Here is a 20,778-nt window from a genome sequence, read left to right on the forward strand (position 1 = left end):
AGCTTGTCTGGAAAGCCTTGCCGATGCTTCCATTTCGCCCGAGGGTGTGCAAGAGCCCCCCAAGGACAGAGCCCACCCCTCCTGCTAGCAGCCAACACCTCCCACAAACCTGCAGAGAGGACCGTGCCAAGACTGCAAAGCGGGCTTCCGGAAGTGGCTTAAGCTAGCTTTCACTAGCACGAACCCCTTTTTCTCTTCTGTGTTCAACTGCAATCATCTCCACAGGCTTCCTGACACCAGCAGAGGCCCATCACAGACACAAATAGCATTTTTTAAATGGTTTTATTAAAGGCTACGAGTATAAAATATGACTAAGTTACAAGTCGTCAGTAAGAATTTATTATTTTTGAAAACGTTAATTAAAGAAAGGGAGACGCAAAGAAAGGGAAGCTGTTCCTGAAATCCACACAGGGTGGTGCGGCTCAGACGGGTGACAGACCCCCGCTGTTCCCAGTGGGGCAGCACCCCCAAACCCAGGGGGCCAAGGGAGGGGCCCCCAGATGAAACAGAGGCTGGTTGCTGATTTCTTGGGGGAACTTGTGTAAAAATGAAGACACTGAATCCTTGAGCTGAATCCCAGGTGCAGAGACTGGGGGGAGGTGGAGGATCCAAAATCATGCTCAGGTTTCTCCTGAAAAGTGTGTATTTCCTAAAAAATAAATATAAACTCCTGGCTTGAGAAACTCCCTCCTGATGCATGGGAGGAAAAATACGGCAAATGGAGAGCTAAGAAACCATCTTTGCATAGACTTTGCCCAAGGTGTAGAGGAAGATCTGCTGGTCAGGCAGGATGAAGACCCACACACGAGCCCATGTCCTCCAGGTCGTCCCTTCTTCCAAAAGTACAGCAAAGCGATACAACTTGAGGACTCCCTCCAAGATTTCCTAATTTTGGATTTTACATTTAATCTCAGGAGGCTATACCATTAAGAAACATTGTTAATAGAGTTAACATTGCTAGGTGCTGGGCCCCAGACGGTACTAAGTGAGGCAGAAGCTTTCAATAATTCCTATAGCCCTCAGCACCAAGAAGAACTTGGAGGGAATATTGGGCTTTATGAGAAAGTGGGAAAGAAATCAGAATTTCTCCCAAGAGGCAGATAACCTTGGTCTACTGTCTAGGACACAGGTCTTTCTTCTGTGCTACACAAACACTACAGAATACAAACTCATACATATACATTTGCTACCATAGGTTCTACAACAGCCCCGTGCCCTCCAGGCAGAAGGTGGAGGCAGGTGGCCGCTGATTCTGAGGATCCCTGTGTGAACAGTGCCGTTAGCCCCGGGGGGAGCTGGCACTTGCTCAGACCGTGCCAACTGGGATTTTAAGCTCCTTTTTCCCTCACCACCATGCTGAAACCTTTTCTGCCTCGCATTTATCAACTATACTTAAATGGTACAGAAAGAACCAATATTTGAAAAGTTACAGTAAATCACTGAAGGAGAAAGATAAACTACACCCCAAGGATCTACATGAGGTTTAGGGACATAAAGCAATTGGCAAGAACCAAACCAAAAGTTGGCTATGCCACAGCTTTGGCAGAAACTTTCCTGGAGGTGATGAGGGGTTGAGGTGAGTTGCTATGTGCTTTATTTTGGAGCCAGATAAAATATTCTGGAAATCATTTCAGAAGGTCCTATGAAACAGGCATTTTAAAAAAAAAAAGAAGACACACTTTGGTATTGAAACCAAGCGCTCACTGGCAGGGGTCGCAGAGATTAAGGCTTCAGGTGAGAACGCAGTGATGGCAACGTGGAGATGGCGCCATACCAGGCTTGAGGCTCTGCTCGGATGCCTCCTGCAGGCTCCCGCAGCTCAGGGGCCACTGGGCAGGGCAGCCTCTGAGTGCAGCAGCTTCTCTAGGGGAGGTGGGCCACCTTGTACCACTGGGCGGCCTTGGTGTCTGCACCAGCTCCAAGAGACACTGCTGCTCTGACACTACGCAGGTCTCCACGGGCACTGCTGAGTTGATCGCAAACTCCACTCTTCCGCTTCTGGTGGTGGTCAGGGCTGGGGAAGGCCCGTCATGATGCAGCCTGGCTAGCCCTTGGGATAAAGAATGCCCACTGCTCCCACCAGTCCCATGCTGGGAGACTCTAACACAACTAAGCAGAAGAGCCCTGTCCTCCAGCCACGCCTGCCGTCTGCCCTGACTCCTGCAGGTGCCCGGTCCGGGGAACAACCGACAGGTCACATAAGCAACAAGAACTTCCAAGAGGAAATGGATACAAAACCAAGGAAAGTGGTAGCCCCATTGTTGATAATCTAGATACAAAATAATGAAAAGTTAATACAAAACTCTTTAAACATGCAACTCTTTTTAAACAACAATCCGTACTCTGAATATGTATCAGGGCAGCTTAAAGACTACACTGCCACATACCCGCAGTCTGTTCCCTGGAAATGGCGTGAGGGTGGAGGCTGGCACATGATGTGAGAGACGTGGCTTCCGCCAGAGAAGCCCCGGACAGCTGCGAGCACTGGCTGAGAACGTCGCTGGGGGCCAGTCTTTCCAGGGTCATGGCCAGCATGCCGATGTCATGGCTGATAACAGCACCGTCAATCACCCACGAAAAGGAACCCGTATGGTAAAAAGCGGAGGGGGGAGGGGGAATAATGGAGAAGGACATGGAAATCACTTATATGATTTTTGTGACATGGCTGAAACACATCCTTTGAGGAGGGGGAAAATTGGGTGGAGCTGGGAACAGAAGTTTTATTTACAAGATCTCCTGAATTATTAACAGACCTTAAAAATTCCAAATGTAAAACTTCTGTTATCAAATCACTGAAAATAGCATATATATCTGGTTCTACCAAAAAAGAAAAAAATCTGGCAATATTGACCAGTTTCCAAATGATTAAGAAAAGAGTGTCAAGAAACCAGGAAAATACATAGGAAAAGGTGGCCCTTTTTATCCTCCTCCACCACACCACTTTGGAAAACATTTTAGGGTTCTTCATTGTATTTTTCTGATACATTTTACCAATTGTCCAGAAAATCAAATCCCGTCTTCAAGACGACATTACTTGAGCTGACCTGCAGAAGGGACAAAAACATGGAAGTAAGACGAGTCTTTTTTTTTTCAGTTATGCATAATCTAAAAACAGCATCTCATTTAAAACGACCCAGATAAAAGAGCCTGCTTCTGTCTCAGAGGTTCCCTGACCTCAATTTATCTCAGTGCTTGAAATCAGAAGATTAAATAAAGTTCAATGCAATCTATACTCTGCCAGCATTCAACACTAACCCCTGAGACCTTACAGAGAAAAGAACAATGTCTCTGTATTTTTCTATAAATCTTTTCTGTTTCTGAATGACAGCCATGTTTAAATTTATTCATCCTAAATAAGAGAACAAATGATAAAGATATTCCTTCAGATATAAAACCAACATCACACGCACACACAAAAAAGAACTTGCAAAGTTGAGAAAGTAAACATAGTGTGGAAAGAATGTGAAGCTTATTTCTTTCAGATCTTGTGAAAGGTTATGAAGTGATTTTCCCAAACTCCAAGCTCAGCCTCCGGGCCTCAAGCGATCCTCTTGCCTTGGCCTCCCACGTAGCTGGGACTATAGGCATGCACCACAAGGCCTGGTTTAATTTCATTCTTCTTTCAGGGGAAAGGGCTTGACTGACAGGTCCCCTCTTGTGAGCACGGGCTGTCTCAGGCTGCTGCTGTTTTCATAAAACTTCTGACTGGCTTCCACTCAGCAGCCTGTTTTCAATGTCCCTTTCCTCCAGCCTAACACCAGCAGCCATTTACCTGGTGCACCAAGGTCTTCTTCAGCAAAGAAACCTTGACTCTCCACCCTCCAAGCAGCTGGCAAGCAGCAAATGCATACACGGCGGCAAGAGCAGGCAATGGGCTAAGGGACTCGCCCTTGACACCTGTCTCAGGCCCAGTTTGGCTGCATGTGAGACTGAGTGAGTCTGCATATGAGACTGGTGCAGAGTGAGGCAAAACATGCAGAATGGAAGGGGTGCAATCCGGTTTTCCTTGTTCTGGTTTCCTTCCAGTTTCTTAAATGTAGTGGCATTTCACTGTGCTTTACTCAGAAATCTGTTCTCTCAAAGGAATTTCATGTGCTGTCTCCTACTCTCCACTGCCCACACAGAAACACGTTCCTGCTTCTCTTTAGAGTGGGGACTATCACCTATTTTATGGAAATACTTCCTTCAGAGGAAGCCCCCAGTGCAGAGTCTCAGAGAAAGAGTGCTGGTTAGGAAGGCAGGGAACTGAGCCTGTCTGTAAGGAGGAGCTGACGGGCAGGAGGATGTGAGACAGAAAACAGAATGGAGAGATGGACAGGTACCAGAGGAGGCAGGAAACGAGAGGGCTGAAAGCACTAGCTTAAGAAGGTGCAGAAACACGAAGACGAGGACACGCTGGAGAGCTGATGTGGAGCCAAGGTGGGGAGAAAGTACTGGCACCGCAGGATCCTCCCTCCTCGGGAGGACAGCACGCGCAGCCATCTGCCGAGGGAGGTATGGAAAGCACCGGAAACCAGCTCTGGGGGACATTCAACATTATCAGTGATGATCTCAACTCAACAACAAAATAACCAAAAATTTAAAAATGGGCAAGGGACCATTGGACATTTCTCCAAAGAAGATACACAGATGGCCAATAAGCACATGAAATGAGGCTCAACATCATTCACGATCATGGAGAGGCAAGTCTAAACCACAGTGAGACACCACCTCATACCCCTTCGCGTGGCACTAGCAAAGACACAGAAAATAACAAGTGTTGCAACGGAGTGGAGAAACGCGAACCCACGTCGATGGGAATGTAAAATGACGCAGCTGCTGTGGCGAACAGTATGCAGGTTCTTCAAAAAAGTAGAAATAGAACCACCATGTGATCCAGCAATTCCACATCTGGGTATGCACCCAGGAGAACGGAAAGCAGGGGCTGGAAGATGTATTTGTACATACACGTTCATAGCAGCACTATTCCTAACAGACCACAATAGCCAAAAGGTGGAAGCAACCCAAGTGTCTGTCGATGGATGAGTGGATACACAAAATGTGGTCTAACCATGCGATGGAATATTAGCCTTAGAAGGCAATTCTACACTTGCTACGACACGAATGAACCTTGAAGACATCACACTAAGTAAAATCAGTCAGTCACAAAAGGGTAAATAATATATGGTGCTACTTATATGAGGTACCTAGAGGAGTCAAATTCAGACACAAAGTGGAATGGTGGTTGCCAGGAGCTTGAGGGGAGGGATGAATGGGAAGTTAGTGCTGAACGGGTCCAGAGCTTTAGTTCTGCAGGACGGAAGGAGTTCTGGAGATGGATGGTAGTGATGGTTACACAGCATTGAGAATGTACTCAAATGCCACCAAATTTATACTGTAAAATGGTTAAAATGGTAAATGTTTGTATATTTTACCATAATAAAAAACTTTTAAAATTCAGTATACAGAACCAGCCCAAATGCCCACCAATCAATGAGTGGATAAAGAAACTGTGGTATATATATACGATGGAATACTACTCAGCCATAAAAAGGAATGAATTAATGGCATTTGCAGCGACCTGGATGGGATTGGAGGCTATTATTCTAAGTGAAGTAACTCAGGAATGGAAAATCAAACATCATATGTTCTCACTCATAAGTGGGAGCTAAGCTATGAGGATGCAAAGGCATAAGAATGACACAATGGACTTTGGGGACTCAGGGGGAAAGAGTGGGAGGTGGGTGAGGGATAAAAGACTACAAATTGGGTCCAGTGTCCACTGCTCCGGTGATGGGTGCACCAAAATCTCACAAATCACCACTAAAGAATTTATGTCACCAAATACCACTTGTTCCCCAAAACCTATGGAAATAAAAAATTTAAAAAATAAAAATTAAAAAAAAAAAAGAGTGACCCACAAGAACCAAGGAGTCACAAGGGCCAGAGGAGGCAGGTGAGGCTAACATGGAGGAAACTGCATCCTGGGCTCACTCCTCAGCAAGGCAGCCAGGAGCCCAGCGAGGCCCACAGAGGGGCAAGACCCAGTGTGGCCTCTCCAGTGTGCCTGCCCGCCTTGCCAACAGGCAGCTCCCCTGGCCCAAATCCAGACCAATCCTAAAGAAGAGACCATCGCCTCTATGGATAGCTCCCAAAAAGAAGGCCCCACACAGCCTTGAGCTGTGACAGCCCTGAGCTGTGACAGCCCTGGGCGCAGCGCCTTCCAGGGGCCTCTTCTGATAGCAGCCCCCACACCGGGGAAAGCGCAGTGGGCCACAGAACCCTGACTGGTAAACAAATTAGGGCACCCAGATGGACTCGCAAAACTTGTCTTGTTGCATATTTGTTGGTGGCTCAGCACCCTGAGCCTAGGCATCCTCTGAGGAAGAGGCAGGGGAAGGAGGAAGGAGGGGGGAGAGGAAAAAGAGCATGGGCACCTGTGGCCTGCCTGCTTTGCGGGGGATCTTCTCGGTCCCCGTGGAAGAAGGCGCCACCCCACCTGAAGACGCATTGGTGCAGGCCACTCACCTGTGCAAACTTGGGTTCCAAGAACAGGGTGTCTTCCCCGTCGTCCTGCCTGATGTCAGGAGATGGCAGCTTCTCCTCGAGCTGGGAGGGGGCGGCCTCGTGCAGCGCGCTGCTGAAGGCCTGGACAGGCTGGGGTCGCTCACGTTCGGTGCTCACGTTGGGAAGAGGACGCTGCTCCTGACGGAGGGTGCTGGGCCTTTCCACCTTGGCCTCCCTGTCCTTCGGGGCAGGTTCCTGCCGGTAGCAGGGAGGCAAGACCTTTTCCCCCTTCTCCATGGACTTGATCTGGCTAGGGGTCAGCGACTGGAACTCGGCCTCAGGCCCCTCCCCTCGGGACCGCTCGGCATTGATCTTCCAGAATGACGCTTCTTCCTCCTTCCTGGTGGGGCCCAGGGCGTCCAGGCTGGAGGACCTGCTGCCTTGAGAGGACTTGAGGGCCTGGGAGCCCTGGGAAGCTTTGGACAGTGGTCTGGGCTCGCTGGCGGCAGTGCCGTTGCTCGGCTCCTGGATGGATAGGGCGGAGATACTGAACTCCATCTGACTCTAGGGTGGGACGTGAGAAAGGACAGAAGAAAGAAAGTGATCCTGAGAATCGACCGTCACAGGTGTGCCAGCTCACGCACCCCTCCTCAGCATAAGGACGCACACCAGCCACACACGAGTTGTTGCCCATGTGCTGGAACTGTCTGTCCTGAGTGGTGGGTATGGTCAGGACTCCCACTGCACACCTGAAATGCATCAGAAGCTTAAATGCCAAGGCCGGGTGAGAGAGTGTGGGTGGTTGTCCCCTCCCAAATCTCATGTTGAACTGTAATCCCCAGTGCTGGAAGGTGTCTGGATCATGGGGGCGGATGTTGTCTTCATGATAGTGACTTCATTGCTTGGTGCTGTCTTCATGATAGTGAGTTCCCATGAGATCTGGTCATTTAAAAGGGTGTGGCACCTCCCCCTGACTCTCTCCCTCTTGCTCCTGCTCTGCCATGTGAGATACCTGCTCTCATCCGCCTTCCACCATGAGCCACAGCCCCGAGGCCTCCCCAGAGGCCAAGCAGATGCCGATGCCACGTTTCCTGTGCATCCCGCAGAACCATGAGCCAATTAAACCTCCTCTCTTTATAAATTACCCAGTCTCAGGTATTTCTTTAAAGCAACACAAGAACACACTAATACACTCCCTCGTGCACTATGCTATATGCAGCTCAAGATATCTGAGTATTATCGATGAGTAAGGGCTCTCTGCTTGGTAAACAGGGCACCCTCCTGTCTCCTCCAGTGTGGTTCTAGCACCTTCCTGGCAGGTGACGACCCTCACTGGGAGGATAATGAGGAAAGGTGCACACTGCAACAAAAGGCCACTCCGCAGCCAGGGTCAGAACCCAGCCTCAGATCACAAATACCCAGAGGGCAGGGCAGGGCCTGGCACCCATCACAGCCTATGCCCCACATCTGAGCACCCACAAAATGCTTTCCTTGATCTGGATGCTGCTAACCACAGCGATCTCTAAAAATGACACTGCTCAGCTGCTTTGACCAAGAAAATCATTCCATGGCAACCTAAACCTCCTCTTTGGAGTAGAAGGTTGTCTTCCAAGCTCTGCAGAACAAGCAATTTGTAATCTCAATCATTTCTAAAATCAATTCTGAAGACTTCTCTCTTCCCTCACCATTTCTACTCCCTCATACTTCCCTGCCTCTTTCTAAAATAAATTAATATGCCAGATGTGGTGGCTCACATCTATAATCCTAGCTCTTTGGGAGGCTAAGGATAGAAAATCACTTGAGCCCAGTTTGAGACCAGCCTGGGCAACAAGTGAGACCCCTTCTCTACTAAAAATTAAAAAAAAAAAATGGCCAGACATGATGACACACGCCTGTGGTCCCCAGCTACTCAATATGCTGAGGTGGGAGGACTGCTTGAGCCTGGGAGGTCAAGGCTGCAGTGAGCCACGATTGCATCACTGCATTCCAGCCTGGGCAACAGAGCAAGACCCTGTCTCAAAAAATATACCAAAAATAGGCCAGGCACAGTGGCTCACGCCTGTAATCCCAGCACTTTGGGAGGCTGAGGCAGGCGGATCATCCAAGGTCAGGAGTTTCAGACCAGCCTGACCAACATGGAGAAACTCCCTCTCTAATAAAAATACAAAATTAGCCAGGCGTGGTGGCAGGAGCCTGTAATCCCATCTACTCAGGAAGGCTGAGGCAGGAGAATCGCTTGAACCCGGGATGCAGAGGTTGCGGTGAGCCAAGGTCACATCATTGCACTCCAGCCTGGGCAACAAGAATGAAACTCCATCTCAAAAAAAAAAAAGAAAAGAAAAAAGAAAATATACATTAAAAATAAATAAATAAATAAAAGTAATAAAACTACATGACAAAAAGTTTGGGAAATAGAAAAAAGAAAAAGAATCAGTCACAACCCTTCCCTCCCCCCATAATCACTCTGCTTTTTGTTATTTCTATGTAACCATTTTCATATATGTGTTTTATGAGGCTGTAGTTCTGTTGGGCATGTGATTTGGGGTACTGCTTTTTCACTTAATCATAAGCATCATCCATGTTGTTGTATGGTCATTATAACCATTATTTTTAATGGTTGTAAAAATATTTCAGTAGCTGTCACACCACCTACTTAACCATTTTCTTATTATCAGACAATTTGCTATTTCTAAGCCTTGTTGTCATAATTAAGGTTGCCATAAACATCTTCATGCATACAATCTCTTCCCCATTTTGGGTTAATTTCTTTAGACAGATTTCTAGAAGTGAAATATCAAAATACAAACAATTTAAACCTTTCCTTTTTATGGTTTTGGATGCCTACTATTAAATCTGCTTTCTAGCGGCTGCCCCAATTTCTAATGCCACCAGATGTACATCAGAGTAGCATTTTTAGTCACTGAGTATAATAATTTAAAACTGCCTGTGCTAACTTAAGATACTAAACATGGTTCTTCATGCCTTTCATGCACAGTCTTTCACATAATCAATGATCTGTTCAGTTCTTTAAGTTTCTGCAGGCAGCAGCACTCTCCCAGGATTCTTGCCAATGGGCAGGCGCGTATTTGTCAGGGCAAGGATGGAAATACTGCTTTTCCTGTGTGAACTGCAGGTCCTGTACATAGAGAGCGGCACACGCTGAGTCTGAGATTTCTAAAAGTCCAGCTTCTAACAGCCAGATGTCTTCCCTCCAGGCTTGGGAGATGAGATCACGAGGCCATGAAGAATTCAAGTTTAAAACGCAAGCCTAGGCTGCCCTGAAGCTCAGTGTTACAGGAAATAAAACCCATAGGCTGGGCGCGGTGGCTCATGCCTGTAATCCCAGCACTTTGGGAGGCCGAGGCAGGCAGATCACGAGGTCAGAAGTTTGAGACCAGTCTGACCAACGTGGTGAAACCCCATCTCTACTAAAAATATAAAACTCAGCCAGCTATGGTGACGCACGCCTGTATTCCCAGTCACTCAGGAGGCTGAGGCAGGAGAATTGCTTGAACTCAGGAGGCAGAGGTTGCAGTGAGCCGAGATCGTGCCACTGCACTCCAGCCTGGGCAACAGAATGAGACTCTGTCTCAAAAAGAAAAAAACAAGAAACAGCCATCAAAGCATTGGTTGTCTGGTTAAAGACAATGTAGATTACTCAGTGTGCCTGATGTATCAGGACTGTTGTTTCTAAATTATTATTATTTTCATTCTACAAATGAGAAAATGGAGAATCGGAGTGATGAATTAAATTGTCCTAGGTCACCAGCCCATTAGGAGATTGTGCAGCTGGGATTTCAACCTGGATCGAGAGATTCTAAGCCTGAATCTATGGCTGAGCAACCCTGCATTGCAAAACAACAGGTGGCTACCAGGTATGACATCCACGGAAGCCGCCGGGAGCAGTGGACACGGTGGGATTTCTTTATGTATGTGTGTGATCTAATTTGATTTTAAAGGACTGTTTCTCAGTGATGCATTCTGAATACTCTGCATATTTCCAAATTCCACAACAGAATACAGAAAGACTGTGGGAGAGAGATGATAGTTTCTTGAAATAGGCAAATCACTAAAAATGGCTCAGAAGTGGGGCCCAACTCAGGGGACACAGTTGACTTTGATCTGGAAATTGTAGTGTAAGGAAGGCACTTAAAACTGAGCACTTCGTCAAACCCCAGGCTTTTTCAGGATCAGCAATTTCTCTCATGGGCGTCTTTGCTAAGAAGCCTCTAGAAGGTGAGACAGAACTTCCTGTGTACGTGGAGGGCAGCAGTGGGCAGAGCCAGGGATGATGGGGGGGAGACGCCCATCACAGTGGTTCCCGGGCTGCTTCGGGGTGCTGTGGGAAGAGAACCCGGCAGCACTTAGCTGGGTGTGACCTCCTGAAACAGTATGACAGAGGTCGCTCCCAGCCCTGCTTGGGTAACAGGAGACCTGGAGACCTGGCAACAGCTCTTCAGAGGAGGGTGTCACCTGGCTAGAGGAGAGGGCTTTGCTGGCAGAAGCAGCTACCTAGTTTAGGGGGTCTGGAGGTGACTATGGGGAAGACAAGAACTTAACGAAGAAAAAAGTTCCAGTGAATTTGCTTCTAAGTGTTTTTCCCTATGTGTGTGTATGCTGTTCATAATTTCGCAAATAACCTATAACTACAGTCTCCTTTAACAAAACAGCCCTGATGATCTCATGAAGGCAGGGAGTAGAAGAAATAGATAATGTAGGCTGGGAAGGGTGTGTGGGTAGGAAGGGGATGAAGAGAGGTTGGTTAATGAGATAGAAGGAGTAAGAGTTGCTCTAGTGTTCAACAGCAGAGCGGGGTGACTATAGTTAAGTGTGTTGTGTGTCTTGAAATAGCTATAAGAGAGGATGTAAAATGTTCCCAACACACAGAAATGATAAATACTCGAAGTGATGGACACCCCGAATACCCTAACTCAAACATATGGTCTATGATTTCACAAAATATCACATGTACTCCATCAATATTTCAAAATATTGTATATCCAAAAAAACCTGCCCTTGTCCATCACCCTGCTGGGTGCTAGACCTCTTCCCCACTGCTTTCCCCAAAGGAAAAGGGTTTGTCATCTAGAATTTCTAAACACAAACCTTTTGGGGTCGAGGAAGAATCTTTCTTCCTGTCTAGATCCGACTCTGCTCAGCTCTAAAAACTCCAGGAACTATAATAAAAACAGACTCTAGCAGGGCCAGGTGGGGGTCCAGGGGAGATCAAGCCCATCTCTCAGGAACTGCAGCCCATCCCGCCCAGGTACCTCATTCTACCCAGGGGGGACTTGTACTGGTGTCTGTGCACGCAGCATCAGGACAGAGCGAAAAGTGGCTCCAAGCTCATTTTCAAAGACACACCAACATGCAGACCATAAGAAGGCAGAGCCCCTTTTGCCATTTCAAAGTAAGTTTTACTGCTTTTTGCTTCGGTGACTCCACACCGTTGGCCACTCCCTGTCTCTTCCAGTACAGGGCACATCCTAGACTTTCCTAGAACAAAAGTCCATTTTCTACAGGCGTGGAAAAAGAGCTGGGCTCTTGAGAAAGGAGGTCATGTCAGCCCTCTCCCACGGCACTGAGCGACAGGGAGCCAGGGCTGGCGGGAGGATGAGGCTCATGATGGGGAGGAACCCATGAGCCACAGGACACCAACTCATGGGCGCTGGCCACAGACAGAAAGCCGGGGTTTGGGGATTCAACTTAGTGGTGGTCTATAGTCTTCGAGACAGGGGAGATAGGAGAGTCCACAAGGAAGCCGTCCCTCCTGACGGCAACTCTGACGGCCCAGCCTCAATGTCCCAAGTGCCCACAGAGGCTCTGCTGGGAGGACTCCCTCCAGCCAGGCCAGGGCTGGGCGTCAGTCACCCCATGCGGGGAACTGGGTTTCAGTTGGCCACGTCTGTTCTAAAAACAGAAGGACCACAACTGAACCCAGTGTCTATTTTTAACGTCCCACTCACTGAAGAGGAATGTGTAATATTTCAGTAAAAGACGAGTGCAGGCTGCCAAAACTAACTGTTTGGCTTGGCAGCCTTGGACAGATCTAAATTGTTGAGACAAAGGCTACAGAAGCCTTGTCAGAAAAGATCATCATTTACTGGAGCAAATCCTAATACATTCACCAACCACTTAACAGCTATTCTTCCCACCTCCCCTCCAAAGAGGGAAGAGGAGGAAGATGAGCAGGAGGACACTAAAAACCTTTAGAATCACAAATTTAGTAGAAGTGGCAGCTGACAGGGACAAACCCAGGGGCCCAAAGAGACGGGGCCATGGACGTAAGCAAACAAACACCCACCCTGTCAGCCTCTAAGGCAAAAAAACACCAGCCAGGGAGAACTCAGCTGGGGCCCAACAGGGAATGGGTGCAGAGGTGCACTAGGCCCCAGGGTTGTCAAAGTTAAGGGACAAATAATCGTGTCTGCCATTCTGGGCTCATCATCTCACAGGGACAAAGATGCACCAACAAGGAATTCATCAGCACGATCCCCATTTTTCCTCTATCACAGTGCTTCCTAACGGTAACAAGGAAGAGGGTAACTCTGGAAGCTGCATAGGGGTTAAGAGCCCAGCCCTGGGCTTAGGACTGCCTGGTTCACATCCTCACTTTATGCCATGGTTTCCTCATCTGTAAGGTGGGTTGCTGTGAGGATTACACTCTGCAATGGAGGGAGGGTGCTCAGCACAGACCTGGCACGTGGTGAGATTCCTGATTGGGACAACTGTAAAAAGAGGATTTGTGCTGAGTCTGAAGGGCAGGTGGGGCCTTCTCAGGTGGATGAGAACAGAGCCTGTGGGATGGCAGTGCAGGGCTGAGGGCAGGGCTGAGCGAGTGACGCATCGTCCCACACACGGACAGCAGGGAAAGGTCGAGAGCAGGGCCACTCGGGGGTCTGCTGTTGTCTCAGGAAGGGGTGAGGCACAGCCCAGAGGAAGGGCAGGAGGGAGGGAGGGGACTGCTGGGCAGAGATGGGGGTCTCAGTGAGGAGCGCAGAGACCAAGCTGTGGGGGGTGGATGCAGCCCCATGGTGTCCTGCCTCTCAGAAGCCCCATGACTGGTAGTGAGGAGGAACCGCTGAGAAGAGCCAACGAATCCTCTATATCCAGGAACATCCTGCTGGAACAGCCCTTCTGTCCCGCCATAGGCAGCAAAGCCCCGCAAGCCACAGATAGACCTGAGCTCCAACTGCTCTCCGCCCACTCAACCTACCACGCACCTGACCCCCTGCATCCCGGTGTCCTGACCCACAGCGTGGATAGGGACACCAGCCTCCCAAGGGTGAAAGAATTCAGAGTGCACACACATCCCTATCATGGGCACAGCATGGAGGAAGGGCCCGTGCTCATAAATGCTTATGTCTTCCCAAGAAGGCGTCTGGAAGGCTTCCCTACTCTGGGAATGATCTATATTAGCCTCCTGAGATCTTTTGATACCCATGAAATCAAGGAACCGATCCCCAGCCCAACCTACTTACTGCCCTAATAGGCAGCTGGACATCAGGTGAAGGAAGGGGATAGCCAGAAAGGAGAAGCAGCCAGACAGCTTGGGGGAGGGGCAAGGCTGGGGACAGGGTCACAACACCCAGCCAACCAAGAGCCCAGCCAACCAAGGCTGGGGATGGGGTCCCAAGAGCCCAGCCAACTTTGAAGCAGGGCCTGACCTGCCCCAAAGGCATTTTCTCCTCTGAATTCTCCAGCCCAGACTGCCTGGGGAATGTAAAGAATCCTCTCTCCACTCCCTGCCTCCTCCCGTCTGGAGCCTTCTAAGTGCTGAGTTTTTTCCTCTCGAAACAGCAGTAGCATGAGACAGGAATGCAACATTAGGTCCCCACTGGCCCCCTCTCCCCCGGCACGCCTGCCAAGCTGATAGATGAGTGGAAAAGATGACAATCACGACCACCCCCACCCCTTCTGGGACCAGCAGGCCTCCCTTCTGTGATGGAAGAAGTCTGGGCAACAGAGGCACCACAGCCAGGATCAGCCTCAGAGGAGGCAACCGAGGCAGGGTGGACAGGCTGGAAAACCAGGCGGGTGCACAGCTGCTACCGTGAGGCTGCAGCGAGCTCTCCTGATCAAAGCCGCGTTTCATGGGGGTAGCGACCACAGGTCCCAAGCACAACCGCAGCTCATTCTGTGGAGGTGGAATGGTCATGAGCTGGCCAAGAGAAAGGAACCCATGCAGAGGTGCAGCAGTTGGGCGAGAAACCAAAAATCCCTGCAATTCTTAACTCTGCCCATGGCCGTGACCTTGGGTCAGGCTTACCCTTGTGTAGGTAGATTTGTCAGGGGATGGAGAAGTCAGAGCTGGGCACTCTGCTGGCATCCACTAAATGTCTACTGAACTGAATAGCCGAAGAAGGGCATGAGGTTACAGCTACCCAACATGTGTACAAATATGGGTTAAACGTATGGAGAAAATGACTGGAGTGGCTCGGTGGCTATAGCTTTTGTGCTAAGTGAGATTTGCCACCAAACACAGCTGTCCACTCACTGAGCTGTTGTTCGAGCACAGAAGTGGCATATGCTCAACTCTGGGCCTGCAGCATAATGACTGACATAAACGGGGTATACAATAAATGTCTACTGGAAAAAAAAAATCAATGAATGATTTCAGAGATAGAAAATAGATGGTGGCTGCCACGGGCTAGCGAGAGTGGGGGGCAGTCGTTCTTTAATGGGAACAGAGTTTCAGTCTTGCAAGGTGAGTTCTGAAGGTGTGGATTAGCTTGACTTAATCATTCCACAATGTACACACGTATCAAAACATCTTGTTGTACATCATAAATATACATAATTGTTCATTTGTCAATTAAAAAATAATTTTTAAAAAGAGTTCTCGAGATGGATGATGGTGATGTTTGCACAAAAATGTGAACATACTGAATGCCACTAGATTATACACTTAAACATGATGAAGATGGAAAATCTTATGTTGTGTGTATTTTGCCACAATTAAAAATAAAACTTAAAAAAACCAATGAGTGATTAATTAAAAATGGAAAGAAATGGCCAAGGTTAACCATGGAATGAATGACATCATACAATCTTAGATTTAAAATGGGTGCAAACTCTCTGCAGCTCTTCTATCAAGAGGTGCAATCTCTTTCCTCACACATTGAATCTGGCCTAGCTTGTGCCTTGATTTGACCAGCAGAACAGAGCAGAAGTGATACTATGCAGTTGCCCAGCCTAAGCTTCAAAAGAGTCCTCGTAGGCTTCCATTCCGACACACGGATCTCTCCACCTCTGTGTGAAGAAGTCCAGGCTGGCTTTGCTGGAGACATGGGGCCCAGCTAACAGCCAGCACCAACCAGACACATAAGCAAGGTTCTCAGAGCACCCAGCTCCCATCAGGCAATCAGATGACACATGACTGATCCCAGGCAAGGCCAACGGAAGAACAGTCCAGCTGAGCCCTGCTCTGACCATTGACCCACACAATCATGAGCATATAAAATGCTGCTTCAAGCCACTAAGTTTGTTATGCATCTATAGAGAACTGATAGAGTGAGGAAGGCATCAATTGAGAGGTAACAAGAAATGGGGTCCAAGTCTCCCTCCAGTCCTGCAATTGGGGACTGGGGGGTCCTACCTTCACTAAAGCCACCTCCTGTTTGTGGCTTTCCAATGAGGATCTTATAAGCCTTTAAGTCCTACGAAGAGTTTGGCAAATCTCTTCAAGCAGGGTGGCCGGGCACTCCAGGGTTAAGACTAAGGAGGAATGAGTGATGGGTTTTTTAAAACTCGGCACTGCCTAGTGAAGAAGGAGGAAGGGACAGCTCCCTTGCTCTCCGAGATACCCTCTACTTTGCCCCTAGATGTTTCTAATAGTAAACTATAGTAAGTCTGACCTCAAGAGATCAAACAGGAAGGTGAGTACACAGAGTGAGCCCAACAGTTTGTAAAACAAACGGAACTCTCATCTAAAAGGAACATGAAATGAAACTGCAAACTCTGAGCTATGAAGACTACACTTTACTAAAAGGATGCAAGTTACGATGACTGACACATGTTAACCAGATTTTAGCAAGCTTCCTCAATTTACACTGGTTCCTAAGGGACCAGATATGCTGGCATCTGTGGACAATGAGCCTCTCAGCACAAGTGTGATCCAAGTGGACTGTACTTGCTCTCTTTGTTCTCGAGACCTTCTCCAGGCACCTGTTTCCCACTCTGGCCCCAGCAGCTGTGCCTGTATCAGCGGCCACTCGAGGAGCTGCACCACCTTGTCCCAGAATGTCATTTATGCCAAGTTAATTAAAGATGAAATGTCCTGTCCCACAAATAGCTGATTCGGGAACATTTAACAAGGTAAATTCTTAAGAGAACAGATATTCTCGTGGGGAACATGATGAGCTTAGGTCTTAGGACACTTTAACTATTCTTTAATTTCCTTTGCCTTTATCACTATGATATCATCAAATACAGACCCAGTCCAGGAAAATCTGCACTGCTTTCTGGGCCACCATACCCAAGGCTGCTCATTTCCAACACACAGAGAATCTATCTGGCTATTATCGCTAGATATTATCTATAGGATTAGTGCTTCTCACAATTACCCAGTTTGGGATCCCACAGAAGAGGAATATCAAGGGCCCTGGCTAAGAATCAATGTAATGATGCACTTTTTACCCACTTATGACTTCCTTTGCAATGTCAGTAGACACAGGATCCAGTGTTGGATTTAGGAGCTATTCCAATTGCAGGTGGCTCCTTAACATCTTGTGCTCTCTCCCAAGACAATGTTGGTCACCCCTGCAACCAGTACCCACCCAGATCCCTAGGGAGACTACATTAATGCCATATCTTCCCCCAAACCACCTCTTAACTCTAACACTCATCTCAACTGTCTCACGCTCCCATGCCCCGAGGCCAGCTCGCTTCACCCAGGGCAATCGGCAATAGCTTACTAAATATGTCTGTGTGCCAAGAACAGTGCCAGCTGTCCTTGTCCATCTGAACCCTTGGGCAATATTTCATTTTAAGACACAGTCGCCAACATGAGGGCCTCTCAGGGTCCTTCATGGACCACTCTGGCTCACTCTCCTCATAGGCCTCCTGCTGGGATGAGGGCTCTGATCAGCAATGATGTGGACAAGTGAAAAACCAAAAAACAAGTGCCTTGAAGAATCAAATATTTAAAAACCTGATCTGACAAGCAGTCCAAGCCCTATTCCAGGCTCACTGCCATCTCTGTCCATAACACACTCTCATGACGTAAAGAATCCTCCAACACACACCACCAAATGTTCTAGAATTCAGAAAATCTTGGTCTTTTATTTCTGTTCCTTGGGTTAAAGACACTTGTCTTTTAGTCATTTTGCTTATGAATGTACTTCTACTGGGGCAACTTAGGAGATGGGGAAAATGAATTAAAATCAGTGAAGCTTGATGCTCTTAAGCAACTCTGGCGATGATGATGATAATGATGAAGAAGAAGAATGACTGGGAGACAGAATTAGTGATCCAAGTTGGGATGAATTAGCTAAATGGATGTCTATGTCTATCAATCAGCTCATCACCTCCCATTTGCTCAAAGCTTTGTCTTATGGGACATCTCCCACCAAGGTGCTAAGTGCTGGGGACCAGAGGTATGAGCAGAGACAGGACCCCCAAGAGGGCTGGCCCCCTTAACCAAGCTGGCCGGGAGTCTTAGTCAATGGGCGTCATGGGGCGTCATTGGACCCTGGCAGAAAGCACTACTACTTTGAACTCACTATCACCAAACCACACACAATAGTTTCCTAATTCCTCACCATGCTCCTCCCATCCCCTCCTTTTCTACCAACAATAGGCACATCCCCTGCAGCCTGGCAGTCAGGGGGCTGTCTTCTGAGTCCATCAAATGCTGAAAGAAAAATATACAACTACTCAGTTCTTTTTAAAAGAACAAATAGATCTAAATTTAATCCAACTTACCCTTGTTTCCCAGGAGAAAGGGGCAGAGTGCTCATCTTGCCAAGTTAGATCCTGAAATAAAAAATCAAGAATAAGTCTGAAATCCAAACCCAGACATACCCCATGCAAATATCCACCCAGGACTGTGGGGGAAGCAAAACTTAGGAATAATCCCAACTCCTGGCTCTAAACAAGCCTGATGCTTTGACACTCTCAATCTAATGCACTGACCATCTTGATCAGATTGCTCCCTCACCTTTCCCGCTGAGGCCGCCAGACACTCCCCTCCCCAGCCAAACAGACAACAGGGAATGCCGGTGAGGCCCCCCAATGGGCTCAGATAGATAAGCTGAGTAGGAATGGACGAGGGCTTGATGGTCTCAGCAGAATCAGGCACAGATTCAGCCCTGAACAATGATTAGCTGTGTGGCCATGGGAAGATGACTTAGCCTTTTTAAGCCTCAGTTTTCTCATTTGTAAAAGCAAAATGATACTTCCCTTGCAGGGTTGTTGTAAGGATTAAATGAAGTAATCTGGGAAAAGAATGCCAGGCCATAATCTGCCAGTCAATGCCAACACAGGAGCTCCCCTCCTCCCCAGCAGGCCTACTGGAGAGCTCGAGGGCACGGATCAGCAGAATCAATGAAGAAAAACGCCAATGTAATCCATGTGACTAATTATAACAAGAACTCTGAAATCACTCCCCACCCCCCACCAAACAGAACAGGACAGAAAGAGCCCTATAGAACAATCACTACGAATTTGACCTTGGATCCAGTATGTTTTGCTCACTGGCCTGCACAAATGACTTGCGGAAGCCACTTTTCCTACCCTCTACCTGCAGTTATTCCTGTGCTAGTAAATGTCTCATCTGTGTCCAGCTTCAGTTGGGTAACTTTTGTTTGTTTGTTTGTTTGTTTGTTTTAAGAGATGGGAGTCTCAGTATGTTGGCCAGGCTGGACGCAAACTCCTGGGCTCAAGCGATGCTCCTGCCTTGGGTGTCCAGAGCAGCTGGGACTACAGGTGTGCACCATGTCTGCCTGCTTCTACTGGGAACATATTTTCAGAATGAAAAATCAGGACACATTGGGTGATACGGGCTAAAATGGGACAAAATATTTTAAACTGAGCTCATACCCGTATCTCCCCAAAACTCCAGGTGATTTATGTCCTTCCCTAAGTATCCCTGGATAACTGTCTTCTTCCCACCCATAGGTACACTGACTCTGCGCCCCTAAGTCAGGTGTTCTGGCTTCCCTCTCCTCTACAGGGCAAACCAGTTCTGCCCACAGACCCTCTTCTTTCAGCTTCTGACAGAGCCCCCGCCACCCCAGCTTAGCCTCAGACACTGGGGGCAAATGCCAGGGCCCACACAGGGGGAGTACCTCACCAACACGTAAGTGTACACATTCAGCCTTCCAGACCCGGAGCGTGCATTCTCTGTGCAGACGCCTCCTAACATGAACGGCCAGTGGGAGGTCAGTCTTTGAACTCGAATAACGAAGGCATGCCAGGGTCTTGGGCAGCTGAAGGCCTACTCCCAAGAAGCGGGGACGGGGAAGGAAGTGTGTGATGACTCCCCAGCACAGCCCAAGCACGGCCAACCCTAGATGACAAGGGCAACAGAACAGGGCCTTTGTCCGCTCCTCTATCCCCAGTGCCCGGAAGACTCAGCAACTGCCCATAGCGGATGCTCACTCACTCTTTGAGAATATGTGAATAAACAAACTCTGCACAAGCCCAGATCCTTTCACAGGTTGATTTTCCCCCACAATCTCCCGCTCCCAACACTCACACTCCCCCAAGACTTCCCAATGTGGGGGCACAGGCTCTTCACAGCTCTTGGCCCCAGGAGGAAGAGCCGGCCATCGACAGGGTAGAGATCCAGTTCTGTGTCCTGATGGCTGTGCTGTGTGCCTTGGCTCTGTGCAGTAGGGACTGGTACATTTGTGGCACAAATACTTCACATATGCTGGGGATAAAGAGCAAGGAAAACCCAGAGAGGAGACTGTCAAAAGACCAGAATCCAGGTCTTTATTTTCCCAGGAGTGCATATAAAAGGACTGAATATATTTATATCAGGAAAAAAAACACCACTAACAAAGATACTACTTATAAATATTAAGAATTACAAAAGTGGGGGAAAAGCCCTACAAACTGGGTTAAGCTGCATTAAAGTACATCAAACAGTCAGTTCTGAGAACCACATAGTGTGTGCAACTAATGACCATGTGTACAATAAGATGACCCCCATCCTCAGAGTGTTACAGTCACTCTCCTGTAATGGTATTTGCTTATGATCCTGACTTCTGAACTGATTGGTATTGCACTGCCTCATGGCTGTCAAGCAAAACCTTTAAAAATGAGAGGAACCACTGCCTTTTTGTT

General features: G+C 48.1%; 1 protein-coding gene across 3 annotated transcripts in view; it reads right to left on the minus strand.

Moving 5' to 3' along the window:
- Positions 1 to 266: 266 nt before the first annotated feature.
- Positions 267 to 20,778, minus strand: part of CUNH1orf198 (chromosome unknown C1orf198 homolog) — a 31,350-nt gene continuing 10,838 nt past the window's right edge. Inside the window, exons 1-4 of one of the 3 annotated variants that reach the window (XM_032136780.2) lie at positions 20,186 to 20,340; positions 18,412 to 18,462; positions 6,508 to 7,050; positions 2,189 to 3,044 (exon numbers count right to left, since the gene is read on the minus strand). In XM_032136780.2, the coding sequence (XP_031992671.1) occupies positions 2,988 to 3,044; positions 6,508 to 7,044 (594 nt within the window). In that variant the 5' untranslated portion in view covers positions 7,045 to 7,050; positions 18,412 to 18,462; positions 20,186 to 20,340 and the 3' untranslated portion in view covers positions 2,189 to 2,987. Of the gene's footprint in view, positions 3,045 to 6,507; positions 7,051 to 18,411; positions 18,463 to 20,185; positions 20,341 to 20,778 lie in introns of those variants that run through there. The other 2 variants (XM_032136778.2, XM_032136779.2) reach the window with 2 other exon arrangements.

Source organism: Hylobates moloch, unplaced genomic scaffold (assembly GCF_009828535.3).
Source record: "Hylobates moloch isolate HMO894 unplaced genomic scaffold, HMol_V3 SCAFFOLD_18, whole genome shotgun sequence".
In the NCBI taxonomy this organism is placed as follows: domain Eukaryota; kingdom Metazoa; phylum Chordata; class Mammalia; order Primates; family Hylobatidae; genus Hylobates; species Hylobates moloch.